Genomic DNA, 17,593 nt, shown 5'->3' on the forward strand with positions numbered 1-17,593 from the left:
ATACTGTTCTTTCCGACCATCAGAACTGACTGAACTGTAACCACCATGTCGGATTGTTCTAGTAAATATTCAACCAAAATTAAAACAATGAACTACTTCAGAATGTCGACATACTGTAAAACCGTCTTTGAAAAATATTGGGTTCCAAATTCCAAAAAACTGGAGACTTTCTCTTTCGCTCAGATCCAGAACTTCAGCTACGGTTCCCGAGAAAAGAACCCTAAGAAACGAAAACCCAGAAGAACAGATGGAGAAGATGAAATGGATTTTGATAATTTTTTAGGAAAAAAAAATTTGGACCATTTCTCGATTTGTGCGTGTCATCCTTGCGCAGGGGCCATGCTAATCTTCTCTGTATCGTTCCAATTTTATCGGATGTCCCCGAAGGGACAATCACTCTCGTGACTCCATCGCTATATAAAAGCAGCTCCTTCGTTTCACCTGAGCGATGTGGGATATTGAAATCGTTAACAGCTTAAATGGGCCTATTTATCATGAGGCCTTATTTTCTATTTTGGGCCAATCTCATTTTTTTTGGTCAGCGTGTTCATTACATATTATCATTTCTTTTCTTATAAACGCTTAGTACATTCTTTTTTATTCAAAGTAGAAAACTGGAAAGCATTCTTGTGCTTGCAACTCTGAGAAGCTTCATGTTACACGTAATGTTAATTATATTAGGAAAACATTTCTTATCTTATAGTTATCTGATCAGTGGCTAGCTCGTGCTTAATAAACATGTTATTATTGCATGATCTTATTTTAAACACGAGCTATTTTTAAAAAAACATTTCTGGACACCACACACGAACTATTAAAATGAAAATAATTATGTTTTTTCGGACTATATATTTCTTATTCATAAAATTCTTGTGCAACATATATCTTGAAAGTTACATGTCACTTTCACGTCTAATCCTATAACAAATTTAACCAAATCAGATATTGAAAAACATCTATTGAGATTCGAAAGAAAACAAAGTAAGGTTAAAAAAAATCTAATGAAATCGATCAATGAGGGGGATGTTAATTAGTCCTAGAAAAATGATTTTTAAATCAAGAAAAAAAAAAGCTAAGAAGAAACAATGAATTGTGCGGAAGGCAAGTCGAGTTTACTGTCTTCAACGAAACCATCATGATGGTCGAACTCGTTAGAAATCTCTTCTACAGGCTTAACGTCTTCGCATTCATCAATGAAGCCACCCTTCATATTCACTGTGGTTGATGATTCTTGAAGTTGAAGACACCACATGTCTTCTTGTAACCCATTAAAGTTTCCAGAAGAACAATATTGTTGTTGCTGTTGGTTTGGTTCTTGGACATGATGAAGAGGGTAACTGTAAGGAACCACGTTGTTGTTGTTTAGATCACAAGAACTCGAGAGATCCTCAGGTTCTTGCATCTGCATATGCGGTTCTTGATAATGATTATGAGCACGGTCACGGAAAACAGCCAGTTGATGATGAACCATGTCCAATTCATTTTTATTATATTCGATCTCGTACTGAAGCCTTCTTATGATGCTATAGCAACCTTCAATGGGATCATTGGCACGAGCATCAGACTGAAACATGATTGTATGCATAGCGGCGTCTTTCTCAGGAGGGCTAAGGTCTTTGATGATCTTGGTGATGTTGCTGACACCAAAGAGCTTATGCGCGTTGAGGAATTGGCGGTGACGGTCGTGAGGGAAATAAGGAGCGAGAAGACAATCTGGAGCGCATTTTCTACGTTGGTATTTGCATGCAGCGCATGCTTGGTTTGTGGTGTTGGTACTGCTTGAAGGTTTTAATGGTGTTGGTTTGTGATGTAGAGGGAAGATGGAAGATGGTTTGTTTGAGGGCATTGTTTGATGGGTTTGGCGAGTTCGGTTCCTTAGATTTCTCCTGGTGGGAAGGGAATGCAGGGGGATGGAGAGAAATGTGGGAGGAGAGACAAGCTGATATAAGACAAGAGACAATGAGACAAGAAAGAGAAAGAGATTTTGACCGATTCAAAGTCATGGGGCTAATTTCTATGTTTAGAAAGTGGTAGAAGTGAAGATATGGTTGTGTCCTAATGGGTGAAAAATAGAAAATACGACTGGATTTTACTAAAAATTAGCTATGTATAGGTTATGAAACTATGATGTGTATGGATGTAATAAGAAGAAGAAGATAAAAGTATATGGTTAGATGAGCTTGCGTTACCAGCTTTTATAACTTGTTTTTTTTTCCCCTTCCTCTGCAAGCAAATTTTCTCTGCTGCTCATAAAAATCATCAACATGTTTCTGTGATTCAAAGATATAACCAGAAACTTAACAAGATGTTTATGTTTAAGGTTAAGCTTCCATTTACAGCCTAGATTCCAAAACAAACTAACAGGCATGGGGTTCATAATATGGTGTGAGACATGGAAACCTAAAGGAAACAAAACTAACGATTGTCAAAAAAAAAAACTAGCCATTGTCAATATCTTTCTGCTTCTGGCTTCTTTGACTTAGGATGTGAGACAAACTCCATATTGTTGAAGAGTCCGAAAGCTGAAAAACAAAGAACTTATACAAGTTGGTCAAAAAATCAACAAACGCATCACATTTTTCACAAAGTTTATAGATTCCTCAAAAGCTCAATATATATAATGAATATAATTTAATATAAACTTGAAACACAATACAATTTGAGTAACTGGACAGAGAATGAAAAATTTATCAACGGTTGAAGGTTTGATATTCCAATAAGGCCATCAATTTCCATGCGAATATTGAAGAAACAAGGACATGCACATTAGAAGAGATTATGTTTAAAAAAAAACACAAGAATAAGTAAATTAATAGAGAATGATGCAAACCAAAATCTAAGTTGTTGCATGCAAAGCTCACATCATCACAAGAAACTAGTGTAATTTCAACGTCCAAAAATAGCAAACTTTGTTCTCATGTTACACCAAAAAAAAAAACTTTGTTCTCATGAGAAAAGAAAATGTGTGGTACGCAGAAGTGACAAAACGACGCCGGAGGAAATATTCTCTTATTAATAAAACGACCTCGTTTGGATATTAACAAACTCAATAGCTTTTGTCTGAAAGAAGAAAATAAACTTGTTTGCCTGAGAAATAGATTTCAATCAAATCCCCGACAACACCAACAGAGAAAGACATCTAACGGTGAGTCTTCCGACAAAACTATTTCGCAACTTGTATCAATCTATTGGAATCTCAAAGTCGTAATCTTTCTTTTGCTCTCGATCGATAGGAGAAATCCGTAGTATTATATCATTTGGTTTCTGTCTCTCAGATTCATATCTTGGCGTCGTATCTCCATTTGCTCGTTGTTTTGTATATGAATCGTCGATTGTATTTTGCCTATTCGTATAAACATTTAGCCGATTCACAGCTTCTTAGGTCGATAAACAACAATGGATAGATGTTGTTGATTGTAGTGGAATTAGATAAAGGTCCGAACTTTCAATGCAATTCACGGTTAAGAGTAACCATGTCGTGTTTATGGGATGTTGATTTGATTTGTAAAACTTGTAATTGTTTGCTGGCCGAGGCACATGGTCCATGAGAATGCATTGACATAGCTTTGAGAGTTGCGTATGGTTTCTAAAATGTTATGTTTGCTTGTGTTTTTCTTACGAATTGTGTGAATAATTCCATCTCTCAGTGACATGTATTGGAAGTAAACATTTTATATTTAGATGCTAATTCTCTTATAGTAACTATTACAAGCGTAGATTAACTTAATAGACCTTCTTTTCTTTGTTATAGCTTTTGTCGGTTTGCAAGTTTCGTCCTTTTGAGCGATGTCTTTGAAGAAAGTGTGATATATATACTTTTTCTTTCAAGAAAAAAAAAGAAAGTGTGATATAAGTATGTATGAAAATGGGCAGCGTAGATTAAATTCTCTTCTAATGATTATTGGTTTATTACAGCGTAGATTAAATTAAATAAACCTTCTTTTCTTGATTATAGCTTTTATCGGTTTGCAAGTTTCGATTTGTTTGAAGAAGTTTGATATATATATATATATATATATATGTGTGAAAATGGGCAGGGTTAAGGAAAAATGGTGGTGAAACCCACAGTAGCTTTAAGAGGCATCCTGGTAGGTGGAGTGGCGATATTCGCCAAAGTTGCAGGCGCAATGAAGGCTGCTGGGGGTGTTAAGCTCGGTGCAGCCGCTACAGCCATGACCGTGGCTGCAACCGCTGCTGTGTCTGGATCTAAGCAAGATCAAAAGGATGATGCCTCCAAGAAGACACCACCTTCTAAATGAATAATATTTACTCATCTATGTAATTCTTCTTCCTTGAACCAAATTAATAAAAAAGGAGAAAACTTCATACTAGTTTTTTGAAGGGTTCTTTGGTTTCTTCTGCAGAAAAATTATTATGTTGTTGAATGTTATATGAGTCTTACAACTTCTTACTAGCATTCTTGTGTAACATAAAGGATTTGTAGAAGTTATTGTCTTTGACAAGCAGATAAAAACAAATGAGTAAATTGTGATTGTGGGATCACTTCATTAAAATCAGACAAAAAGCAAACCTTACCAATGCATAACTCATGATGATATTGACTAATTCATGGGTCCGGTCCTTCTGTATTTGACATTTTTTCTTTGTTAAGCCCTTCTGTATTTGAGATCTTTTACATCAATAGTGTTTTTACTTTTAACTGTACTGTAAGTTTGGAAAAAATAAAAGAAAAAGATCTCTGTTCTCCTCTGGTATATGATTATCTTACAAAAATTCCTGAAAATGGTTCACCACTCCTTTCATTTGTAGTGATCATATGAGTCGCCCTCTTAGTACACCATTTGTGATAATAAGCAAATTATAAACTCTAAATAACCATCTAATGACTTGTTGAACCTAAATTACCGTTAGATTTTCTCGCTAATTATAACCCTTTTATTTTTCTACCATGGAACAATCTTGTCTTATTTATGTCAGTGAAATCAAGTTATAGCTTTCCCCAATATATACTGTATATGACAATATGCATAAATATTTTTTAGCTACAGAAATATGAAAATTGTTGAAAAACATATGTCACATCCGTCTCGTTGAAAAACAAGAAGACATCTTTATTTATTTCAATCATTTTCCACACTTTATTGCATGTGAAAATATTATTTTTAGCTAAAACCAGACAAAATATAAAAAAATATACATATAATATTTAGTGTGTGGCCAGATATATTTCAAGTATGGTCACATTGGAGCATAATAATGATTTTTCTATTTCATTTTGTTGAAATGAATTTTACCCTAATCCGGGGACATAATTTTATAAGTTTAAAAGTTCAATTAGCATTAGCAATTTAACTGATAAAAGCTGTGAATTGCAAACTAATTAATCATCATTTGAATGAACGTTTCAACGTGTAATCAACAATTGCATATTATAAAGTTGTGGCCATGTGTGAGTGTGACCAGGGCCGGTCCGGAGGGCAAGCCACCTAAGCCGTGGATTAGGGCATCCAAAATAATAGGACATATTTTTTAAAAAAATATTCGTATTATTACCTATAAACAAATAAATTTTTGTAATTTTTTTTGTTAAAATATTATTTATAAGGCATTTTTATATAAAATTTGTTGAACTTTTAAACTATATTTATAAATTTTTTATATATTAAATATATTAGTAAATTTCTATTTTAGATGATAATTCAAACTCTAATTAAAATTAGCAACAAAACAGATTTTCTTTTGGTTTCAATTTATTCTTTTGCATCGTTTTGCATAATTTTATTTTATTCTAATTTTTCTTTTTGTCCTCTTTTCTCTTAACCCTTAATATATAGTTTAGTTTTAATGTTTCAGTTTTTTCAACTAATCCTTTACGTAGTAAGAAGATATGTTTGTTAGTTCATAGTTTTCGAAATGTGATAAAAGCTTGATAGCTTCACTTTATTACGATAATATTTATAGATTGTATTTACTGATTTTTATGATAGACATATAATGGATGGTTGAAAAAAATGACTGTAGAAATCAAGTGGATAATTTTGCATAAAAAAATAAAAAACAAAATTAATTTTACCAATAAATATTTTTATCACAGTTTTATTTCCTGAACAAACTATAGACTTCCATTTCTATTTAATAAAAATTAAAGTTGTTTTATACTGTTTTATGATTTTGATAAAATATGTACAAAAGCATAATTTTAAATTTTGATTGGGGTAGTGGAAAATGTTAGTCCGGCACTGTGTGTGACATGTACTGATGTACATATGTTTCATACACGCCACCTAGCAAAACTTGATGCGCGTCCCTATCTTTTGTTGGATCCCACTTGCGTCCCTGCATGAGATGAGATCTAGTAAGTAAAAAGAAAAATATATGTAGAGTCGAACGCTGCTAAAAAAAATAGAGTTGATCGAAAATTTAATTATATATTTTTCCTCAAATAAAAAAAGATAACATTCATATTTTGCATTCTAACTTCGAAAAGTGTAGAGTCGAACGCTGCTAAAAAAAAATAGAGTCGATCGAAAATTTAGTTATATATTTTTTCCTCAAATAAAAAAAGATAACATTCATATTTTGCATTTTAACTTCGAAAAGGTTTATTAGCAAAAGATGAGCTACCTTATATCGAATCCAATGCATATCCTCCTTACTTTATGCTTTCATGTGCCTCATTTCATAATTAATTTCTTATATACCAATCTTTCTTTCACTTTACCTTTTCACTTCTCTTTTAGGTTTCAGTTACCTAATCATTTTGCAAATGATCGTGTGTAAAAATACAACAAAATAGAAAAAGACGCTATTCTCGTTAATCAATGAGTTGACCAATATCGTTGAGTTCGTAGTCTCGTATAAAAGAAAAAGAAAAGAGAAGCAAAATAGACGAATACGTGACAATTTTAATCAAACATGATTTATGTGTAAACGTGCACCATTTAATTTTGATTCTCCTTTGGTGAACATTCAGCATATGAAATTTATAAAACGAAGAAAAAATAAGATGGAAAAAAGATTATTATAGAAATATAAAACTAGATATGTATATACAAATATATTAAACTCATAGATAGACTCATTATATAAGCAAAGAAACTAACTAACCCTGCCAAGGCTTTGGATGAAGCTGATCGGAAGCAGCGTCGTTAATGCAATTCCCGAGACCGGCAAAACTTAGAATTTCGTTATGAGACATTAACGGTCTTAGCCCCAAGAAGTCTCTCGTCAAACCCTCTCTTCCTCCACCGCCTTCACCGCTTTTATTCTTGTCTGATGTAGTATCAGCGTTTGTCCTGAAGAGCCCGCTGAATGTGTTGTCGAAGGCTTCTCCTCCACCGTGATGATGGTTAAACCCGGAGGCGTTGTAGTCTTGAAACAAGACTTGATTGTTGTTGTTTGAGCTGATGAATCCCGACGGTGACGTCATCATCGACGCCATTGTCGTGGTGAGGGTGTTATGAGACCTCTCGAAGTCGGTGGTTGGTGGCAAAGGAGTTGTTCTTGTGGAACCCATTTGGGCTGCTTTCTGGAGTAATGCTGTGGCTGACATAGCCGGAGAAGCTGCAAGAGAGAACAAACCTCCTCCTCCTCCTCCTCCACCACCATTACTAGGGTTAGGGTTTGAAGAAGTGAGATCTTGCGGCTGAGGAGCAAGCCAAGGAGGGACGCCATGGTGGTGGTAATTGATGATTTGATCACCGGTTTGTTGTTGCTCTATCTTCATGGGAAATGTATGGGGATGGTTGCTGCTACTCTCACAATTATTAGTCACATTAACGTTGGTTTCGAAGTGAAGAGTATTGATGATGTTGTGGGAAGAGGAAGATGAGGAAGAGATGTTCATGTTTGGTTGTGCTTGATGATGATGATGAGACGATTGGTGAATCATTAGAGGGTTTGGTTGATGATTCTGGTCTTGTGGTGTTACTACTTCTCTTGCTGTCTCTTCTGCCAGTGCTAAACAAAATGCTCTATGAGTTATGTAACTATCCCTCCTGTTTATTTACCAAACAATAAAACCATAAAATGATCAATAACAACGTTAGTAATTAATACAAAGAAATGTACACGTTGAGAGAAGCTATGAAAGTTATCTGGTCCATATATAGCATGTAGCAATCACATATATATTGTAAGATGAATGATAAATGCAAAGAAAGGTGAAAAAACATAATAACTTTTTTAAGAGAAGAAAAGTACCCTGAACTAGTTTCATAATATAAATGAAGATTCTTTTGAGCTACCATTCTTTCTTTTGAGCTACCATTCTATTGTCCTCTTTCAAATTAAATGAAATTACTCATATCAAAACAGAATGCTTTGTACCATGTGTCCCTCCAGGTCTTACACAACCATAACATATCCCAAATTCAAAACCAATACTAACTAATTGTAATTACTATATATTTTAAAATTATCTAATAAATAGAAATACAATCATAATGAGTTTATTTACCTGGAAAAGAGAGTGCCACAGTCACATTTGTATTCTTTGGTGCCACAAGTCTTAGAATGAGCCTTGCAATCTGATTGAACAGCATATTTCTTTGAACATTTATCACATTTCCACTTCTTCTCTCCGTGCTTTCTGGAGAAATGCTTCTTGATTCCGGTTAAGTCACCGAGAGCTCGAGATGGATCATGGTGGACACAGCTTGTTTCAGGACATACATACACTTTCTTCCTTATCACTTCTTTGTTGGATCGTTGTTTTAGCTTCCATGGCAGATTGTGACCTCTTCTGTGAAGCTGTAGATTCTGGTCTCTTTGGAATCCTTTGTTGCAGATCTCACAGACGAACCTATTTGTTGCCATCAGTGTTTTTGGTGACAAAGCAATCACTTCTGACTCGGGGTCTGAAAATGAAAAATATTGAAAGTCAAAACCATCCTCAGTATAAACTCAAGAAACAATAATAAAAGTTTTTCGTAAATGGGTAACACTAATAAAGTTGTGATTTGTGTTTTAACTTAATTTGGGAATTATATTGAGGAAAAATACATTTACCATGCACAAGAATATCCGAACGTTATACATGTCTTTATAATTAAAAAAATTACAAAGGAAATACTAAAAATGTAATTTTTCTTTTCGATGTGTTTTATTTTTTGTTGTTTAGAATAACGGTTGTAAAGAGAATATTCTTTTTGGTAGAGGACCCATAAATTTTCCAAGAAGATGACTGTATCAAATAATTGGAATAGTGAATCAGTCCAAAACCAAGAAAAACTTGTGTATTTTTTTTTTAACCATTCTTTTCACACGGACCTGGATTCCCTGGTTGGTTTCTCCTCTTCTTTTGAGGCTGAGGTTCCGGAACAAAGAACTGTTGTTGTTCTTCTTGTTGTTGTTGATGATGGAAGAAATTAGAACCACTTGCTTCAGTTCTGTTTCCTGAAGAGACACTTGCTTGATCCCCAGAAGATGTTAGATTCGACATATTCTCCTCTTGTTGTTGTTGTACTTGCTGATGAAGTAACATGTCTTTGCTCGTCATAACAATACCTTGAGAGGAAAAAGGTAGAAGAAAAATATATAAGAAGCAATAAAAGATAAGAAACAGACAACCTCTTTCAGATCTATTTATATACTGATAAAAAAACGAAGACAAAGGAGAAGATTAAACAGATACATACAAGAAAAGAGTCTCTATATAAATCCTAACTTCTTTCTTTCATTTTAGTTTGTGTAATATATATAAACTTCCTTCTTTGGCTTCAACCCAAGAGACAACCTCTATCCACTTTTCTGCTTCATGTTTGAAACCAACGAGACTTCGTCTCGATGAAACAAAATAGAAGTAACAACAAATTATTACACAGAACATGAACAAGAACAAGAACTTGATAAGAAAACAGAAGAAGGAAGAAAATCAATATACCTAGAAGTAGAAAGAGAGATTGCGGACAAGATAAACTTTTTTATCTTTCTCTCCGTGTATTTGAAACCCCAAAAATTCAAAATATAAAAAAAAATAGAGAAAAATAGAAGAGAACCCTACCGCTAAGAAAAATATGGCATTTTCTGCTTTTTGTATTATTTTCCCCTTACAAGCGAAGAGCAATCTGTCCTTTCTTTATCATTACCTGCAAATTTGTTTTCCGTATTTTTTCAATTTTGTTTTTTTCGCAAAATTTTAATCATTGAAAGTTTATCTTTTCTTTTAATCTTGGTAAATGTAGCAAATATAACTTTCTCACAAGCTCTGTGAAAAGCTTTGCAATTTTATTTTTATACTAGTAGTTTTTAGCCTCTCGAGAGCCAAGAAGCAGTAGACATATTTGAATTCATTTACTCCATTATTTTGCTTTGGAATAACAAATTTCACTATTTTTCTTACTCATCATGAATCAGAATTACTAGTTTATGTCACACACAGAAAACGTTTTGTGACACAAATACTTATTTGTGGTCCATTATAATAATTGCCGACCAAAATTTTAGTGAACTATATATGATATTAGTATATCCTCTATTTATTTAAACGTGAATAATTTTTAGTTGAGTTTAATTACTTTTAGAGCTTTACAGTTTACACTGTTATTTACCGAGTTAAGCTATATGATTGAGACATTGATTAATATTTAGAGGTTTTGGGATAAAAGGTAACCTTTCTATTGCATCTTTCCTTTTTTTCTTTCGATTTGATGCTTTTCATGTCAAAATAAAAAAAGCAATGAGAGCGTTCACATTGATCAGTAGATGGATTGCTGAAAAGAATTTAAATGGATTAATCATTGTCAGTGCAGCATGCCCTAATTCTAGCTTTATGATCCATATACACTGGTGTTCAAACAAAAATGATCCATATACACAATTACTTGAAAAGTATACACATATATGGCTTTTAATCTAGAATATCACAAATACAATATTACTGAAAAAATGTACACATCTGTGGGTTTTAATATTTATACGGCGTGTATATATGATGAAAAGTTGAAAAGAAACACTAATAACTCGGAAAACGAAGAGTAGTGGATTGTTTTCAACATTCTAATTAAAAGGCCGTCTAGCCAATAGAAGTCATGCAATATATACAAATAAATAAAGTAGTGATAATAATTTGAAATGACATGATAAGGTGATGAATAATGAAGACCAAAAACATAATATCTGATTAGCTGTATAAAATATAAATAGTTGACTTGTTCGTCAACACACTCCGTGTTTCTTTACCTGAAAATCTAATTATATTGCCTATGTAGTTCCAGCTCCTTGATCCACTTTCGAGTACATTATGTAACTGTAAACCATAAAAAACCTTATAGAATTTGGAATTAGTTTAAATTGTTGATATATTTTATGAGTTTTTGGCATATAAACACACTTTTTTTGGGTCAAAATAAACACACATTTTCTTATACGCTAATTATATATAGGTGTACATAAAATTATATATGGGTCTATAGTAAATTAGGTCAGGTGAGATGCATAACATGTAAACCACAAATACAAAGTTATGATTTTGATAACTTGCACCATATAAGTTACGTTGAAGTTATGAATCTAACATAATGTGGAAACAATTTTTTTTAATTCGTCATATATTGTCACTAAATTTGGTGACATCCATCCATCTAGAATTAATATATAATACCTCTATAGTGAAAAAGGCTAACAAATTGGCAGTAATAAATACTAGCTAGTAGCATATTAATCTGATAATAGTACTGTCGGTTTGAATGTTGTAATGTGCTTCGTTTGCTTCCCTAGTCGAGGGCTCTGGTTTTGGAGAAATCTTGTTTTCTACCAAGTATGTTTCTAGGGATATATCTGTTTTTTCTGGCTCTGTAATCTCTTATGGTTGGTGTTAATTAATAAACTTCTAGATGATTTTTTTTAACAGAAAATATCTAGATGATAAAAAATCTGATAATAGTGTGCTCTTGTTCATTTACATATTATTTCATACGAGGTGCTAGAAATTTTACGACACGTTGGTGGCCGTCATGTGCATAAACTGCCAAACGATTTACCTAATTTATTTTCGTAAGCCATAGTATATCATACTCTCTCTGTTTAAGATATAAATTTTGTTCCAAAATAAATATTGTTTTATATTTTAATACAAAAATTATTGATTTTATATATTTATTTATTTATTAGTTGGTTGAAATGTGGTTAATGTATTGGTAATAATGTTTTTATCTAGTTAATATATAAAATTAATTTTTTTTTTAATCTGTGTGTTGAAATCTAAAATAAGTAATCTCAAAAGAGAGAGTGCATTTAAAAAGTCATTCGAATTACCACACAAAGAGCATTCTCATGAACAGATTAATTGGTTGTCTAAAATATTTAAAAGAAATTTATAAGAATTTAAAAATGTTTCGTCTTTTTGTCTTGTTCTTGTTTTATTCCGGAATTATTTAGCTTTTCTTAACGTGATTTGTCCGATCATCTTCCCAATATGAAACACCAGCTCACCCCACACATCAAAACTTGACAAGAAACCCACTAAATTTATGTGTAAATCAAATTTGAGTATAACCTTCTTTTTTTTTTTTTTTTTTTTCTTCTTCTTTCTTTTGATGATATAGAACACACAACCACGAGATCATATGTTACTAAACTAAACCTTCTTTCATAAACTAAGCAGTAGTAGTCTTGTGGGAATAGAAGAATTTGCAAATAAGATATAAATCAAGTCGGTTATTTTTTTTGTTAAAGGGTTTAAATCAAGTCAAGTCGGTTATAGGTTCGAGTTCTGCCAGAAACTAAGTTATTATTTGCTTGATGAGATGAAAATGGAAACATGCTTCAGGCTTCGTTAAAAAACTCAAGACCGGATTAGTCGTCAGTACTAATTTTTCAGGAAATTAGTTTGATCTCGGCCTAGATAACCCCAGATTGAATGAAAAAAAATCTTCTTACATAGTAAGCATATTCACAATCACACATTGAATTTCTTTTTTAAATTAATTACATTGAATATGAACCTCTCGTAATATAGAACAAAAACTTACTCACGTCTATATTCAGTAAACTAGAAGCTAAACAGTAAGGCTGACACTAAAATAAAATACTAGTATAGATGAAACTTTGATAGGAACCCTTTTTCAAAAAAAAGAAAAAGAAACTTTGATAGGCATGTATAAATTATTTTTCTCAACTGTCCAGAAATTATGGGTCTATAAAAGATTATACGTCCCTGTCTCCATGTCAGCTATGCATGGCTTAGATTATAGTATAATAAAAATCATATTCTGACACCACATAAATAACTATTTTCTAGATCATTTGAAAACATGCATGTGTTAACAAGTTTGAATGATAGTAATGACTGATTATGATGATAGATGACAGATCTGGACGTTCAACTAAAAACCAAGGTCTGATTGATTTCGTTTTCTTACTTGCCTACGAAAGTGGTCTGAATTTTCCCAAACATGAGACTGACATACAGTGGCGGAGCTACTTTAATGTGAGGGTGGTCATATGACCCACATGGAAATTTATCAAAAGAAAAAATTTCTTTGTATTTTGAGAAAAAAAAAACTGAAAATGTTGCAGATTTAAATATTTGACCCCTGTCACATAAGAAAATTATGCAATTGACCCCAGTGAAAGGTGGAGCTGGTTCCGCCACTGCTGACATATATATGTAATACTGTTAATTATCCTTCAGCAAAAACAAAAGCCTTGAGCAAAAAAAATATTGTTAATCATACCATTCAAAATAAAATAAGATCGAAAGGTTCGTGAGTTACAGTGTATAGAGTCAATCAGTCACAGCTAGTTCACGAGCGGAGCATATATCAGGAAATAGTAGGGCCCTTTGATTATGAAAATGATTGAGCTAACACATGGACCCCTATTTAACAATCAACTGAATACAATAATGATTAACCCATAAGAGTAATTAACTTTCTTTTAACAATCGCACCTAACTTGTGTGATTGTTTTTTCAGAAACAATCGCATCTAGCTTTCATATAGTTTTTATCTTTCGGGTACGTTGCTTTCCACCACTTACCTTAGTAAGACATGCACAACCTCAACTATTTTATGTTAGCTATTTATGCAAAGGGATAACTTATCCGTTTACTGTTTTTTTTTCGTTTACAGTTTGTTTTCAAAATACATAATTTAGCTTATAAGAAGGTATATTATTTAATATTCATGGAACCCTCTCTCATGTCAACTTGGGTAATAGACACGCCTGAAAACTACATGTCGAGTGGACCGTACTGGACCAACAGGGACACGTGGGAAGATATAATTGGATCCCAATCAGAACAGAGCCATGTAGTCTGGTCGTCGACTTCGCATACGCCCTTAAGAACACACCCGTTTCCGTGTTTTCCGTTTATGGTCTTCCTCATGCCACTGTCACTATAGAACGTCACCGCTTGGCTGGTCCCCCACCCCCACGTGAACCAGACAGATAGTAGCCATTTACCCAAACCGGTTCGAGTAAACCAAAACATATTAATACCACATCGATTCGCTTACAATGAAAATATATCGGGTAACATTTGCGAACAGACTATAAGAGAATACCAACAAATGAATATTTCAAGTGAATGATTAGAAAAATGGTTGGTTAATTTTGCAGCTATGTTGCAGTTTACTGTCGCAATATTAGGCTACGTAGACACGTAGACTCTCTTGGTGATAGGCTTACCCGATAGATGTGGACCATGAGGTAGAATTTGTTGAAGTGTTCAGATAAATTGTAAAGATACTTGCACAACACGTTAGGAAACAATTCGGTGCACGCTTCTTTAACCGTCTACATTACACTCACACATGGGTTGTGCACTTGTTCATCTTATATTACCATGAAAAAAGAAGTTAAATATCTAATAAGCATTGTGCTTTAACCTCAAAAAAATTGTAGCAAGCGATGTAGCCCCAGTGCTCTTCCATGGGCATGATCCAATGCTAGCTTTCCTGTCTGCAGTAAAGTAGATGTTGAAACACAAGACGAAAACATTAAGCAGTTTGAGTTCATGTGGGCTAAAAATACTTTTTTCAAGTCATCAATTTCTTTTCCAGACTCTCTGATGATTGAACAGATCCGAGCATGGGCGTAAAGAAGGTAAACGGCTGTCTCTCCCTGCTCATGACAATATGATCAAAATGTTCAATAAGCACGACTAGGTGACTGCAGAAAAAAAAACTAGCTAGTAAGTTTAGCACCTTGTCCTCATATTGTTATAACCGAAAGTATAAGGAGTCGATCTGTTGTTCTTCAGGTCAGCATACTCTGAAATGAAATTAAACGAAACCGCAAGCTAGTGGTAACACATGAAAACATATACCAAATTTGGTTGCAGGCTTGGTAAAAAATAGTCATCACAGCATGCAGTAGAATAGAGATGACTACTTGCTTCACCGCACCATATGCAACTGCCTCAGCTGCTAGGACTATCTCCACTGGTGTCCATTCCTTTAGATCACCAATGCATATATTACCCGCACGATCTGAATCAGGAACTTCTCAAAGAGGTATTAAATTAACATTCTAAACCGCAGAATAAGCTTAGTGTTTAGTTTCTTTGAATCTGGATTTTGGATACATCAGCACTTTGTTTCCAACGTTTAAGAAACCACGACAAAGAGCGAGCGTACCTGTGTTCCCCAGTCACCAACATGGTTTCTGCGGTGAACTTCAACATTTGATTACTCTAGCATTGGAGCTATGGTGTCACCGATGATTGTTGATCTAACATGACCAACATGCATTTTCTTGAAAATGTTTGGAGAGGAAAAATCAACAACGGCTCTCTTAACCGGAAGAGTAGGCGCCCATGTCTCAATCCCGTTGATAAACATTGTTTCAATGCTCTGTAGATAGGTTTTATATACAATTATGTTAAACAATATTATGTATGAGACTATAAATGGCTTAAACTGATCAATATGCATCTCTGCTGCATTTGGATTAATAAAATTTTCGATAAGCGGCTTAAACTGATCAATGTTTCTTGGAAGTGGCATAATAGACTCCAAATACAACAGTTCATCGATCAACTCTTTTGACGGTTTCACGTGGTCAAGCGCTTCCACTACAATACGATCCTAGCTTTCTCAGCATCAGTCAACACCAAATATGAAAACCTTGAGTACTGAGAATACAGAAGCGGCAGTAATATAGAGTCTTTTTTGCTCCTTTCAAGAGCAATCACATCATCATACACGGAGCAAGCACCATCCGAATCTCCTATGCGATGTTCCATGTTGGCATGTCCCATTACTGCTTCGACATGTCCTGGGGATATTTCAGAATACAGTAGTTTGAAACGAGGCTCTTGCGCCAATGATATCCCCATTCTGCTCTTTAAACTCAGCGTTGGTAGTACCAGCAACTGCCACAGCACTCCTTAGTTCCGACAGAGGCAATGCTTGAGCTAATTCTTTAAAACTGTCGAAATATCTCTCAAGACTATGAATAGGATTCTCCAATATTTCTGGTGTAAATCATTGCAAGACGGCTAAAGTCCTTGGGCAGTGTAGACTCATATTCAAGGTATTTATCCCATAGTGGAGATGACAGATAATCAGTTCCAACGTACTCCAAAACTCGTTCGAAGAGTTCTCTGATGAATGCTATATCATCAGATGTATTTATGACGTGAGTGCAATAATGCAACCAGAAATCCACTGAATACTTCAACTCATCCACTGCTCTTTGATAAACGCACAAGGCCTTGTCCGTTTCACTCTCATGATCAGCATACTTTTTCCAGTAGCCATGACACAAAGGAAACTCAGCTAAGAAAAGCATCATACACCTTCCGGATGTTTGCTATGCAGTCCTGACCTATCCTCTCTGTCTCTTCAATTAGGGAAATCCACGCATCGAACGCTGAAGGATTATCTTTAATAGTAGTCCCTAGGAGCACCTCCGACGGTCTAAGAGTAGAGTCGGAACTGTCTCCTTCATGGCCTGTTCCTTTGACCAAAGAAACATTATTGATCGCTAGAGATGAATCAGCCATGACCGAAGAAGAAGATCGCTAGGGTTATTTCGTATACAGCAAGACTTAAGTTATGAATGGTGACCAATGAGTGCAGAGGAATAATGTACTTTTTTAATGTTTTAAATTTTTTTACCAGAAAAGTTTTTCATTTCCATTCTTCCTTGTTTCTTTTTTATTGTAGAGAAATATAATTAGTTCCTCTTAAATATGATAAGCAATAATAATTCTTCCTCATTTTTATAATTTTATTTCTGTCCATTTTTTTTCTATCTGTTCTCAATGTTCCTGGTTACTGGTCAGAGTTAGAGTCTAACATTTATTTTAATATTTATTGACACTTTTTTTGTTCTCTTATACTCCCTCTGTTTCAATATAGATGATGTTTTAGGTGATTGTTTTTGTTTCACAATAGATGATGTTTTCACATATCTAGGTAACTTTAACTTTATCAAAAACTGTGTAGCCAATTGTGTTTTTATTATTTTTGTTTATAATTAAATAAATTAGTTTAAAATTATATTTTAATGATTTTATGTTTAAAAAGATAATTTCTTAATATGTGTGCAAAGTACTAAAACTTCATCTATTATGAAACGGAGGGAGTATTTATTTTCTTATTTGGATTTGAAGGCAATTTAGCATGCAAGCAACACATCTAATTATATAAAAGAATGTTTGAGTCTCTCCCGTCATGTCCAC

General features: G+C 33.8%; 3 protein-coding genes, 1 non-coding gene and 1 pseudogene across 10 annotated transcripts; 1 reads left to right on the forward strand and 4 right to left on the reverse strand.

The window, feature by feature from the left end:
• Positions 1-288: 288 nt before the first annotated feature.
• Positions 289-391, reverse strand: LOC125609770. Its single transcript, XR_007339916.1, has one exon. It is a non-coding gene; the product is annotated as a U6 spliceosomal RNA (small nuclear RNA).
• Positions 392-880: 489 nt separating this feature from the next.
• On the reverse strand, positions 881-2,303 carry LOC106345402 (LOB domain-containing protein 22). The gene has a single exon (XM_013784603.3). It carries the CDS (start codon positions 1,844-1,846, stop codon positions 1,073-1,075), a length of 774 nt encoding a protein of 257 aa, XP_013640057.2. The 5' UTR covers positions 1,847-2,303; the 3' UTR covers positions 881-1,072.
• Positions 2,304-4,037: 1,734 nt separating this feature from the next.
• BNACNNG28580D lies at positions 4,038-4,417 on the forward strand. The gene has a single exon (XM_013894390.3). It carries the CDS (start codon positions 4,050-4,052, stop codon positions 4,257-4,259), a length of 210 nt encoding a protein of 69 aa, XP_013749844.1. The 5' UTR covers positions 4,038-4,049; the 3' UTR covers positions 4,260-4,417.
• A 1,592-nt stretch (positions 4,418-6,009) lies between these two features.
• On the reverse strand, positions 6,010-10,013 carry LOC111197765 (protein indeterminate-domain 11). Of its 7 annotated transcripts, none has more exons than XR_007339564.1 (6): positions 9,600-9,837; positions 9,232-9,468; positions 8,420-8,819; positions 7,069-7,958; positions 6,586-6,712; positions 6,010-6,297 (listed from the first exon to the last, which is right to left on the reverse strand). XR_007339564.1 is itself a non-coding variant. In XM_048779875.1 (6 exons), exons 3-6 carry the CDS (start codon positions 9,458-9,460, stop codon positions 6,269-6,271), a joined length of 1,548 nt encoding a protein of 515 aa, XP_048635832.1. In that variant the 5' UTR covers positions 9,461-9,468; positions 9,600-9,737; positions 9,845-9,923; the 3' UTR covers positions 6,010-6,268. The 7 variants fall into 7 exon arrangements, 6 of the variants coding, with proteins under 6 accessions (XP_048635832.1, XP_048635831.1, XP_022575471.2 ...); XM_048779875.1 differs by lacking the exon at positions 6,586-6,712 and adding an exon at positions 9,845-9,923 and having other exon boundaries at positions 9,600-9,737; XM_048779874.1 differs by lacking the exon at positions 6,586-6,712 and adding an exon at positions 9,845-9,919 and having other exon boundaries at positions 9,600-9,743.
• A 6,180-nt stretch (positions 10,014-16,193) lies between these two features.
• LOC106454090 lies at positions 16,194-17,587 on the reverse strand (annotated as a pseudogene).
• Between the last annotated feature and the right edge of the window lie 6 nt (positions 17,588-17,593).

This window comes from Brassica napus, chromosome A5, assembly GCF_020379485.1.
Source record: "Brassica napus cultivar Da-Ae chromosome A5, Da-Ae, whole genome shotgun sequence".
Classification (NCBI taxonomy): domain Eukaryota; kingdom Viridiplantae; phylum Streptophyta; class Magnoliopsida; order Brassicales; family Brassicaceae; genus Brassica; species Brassica napus.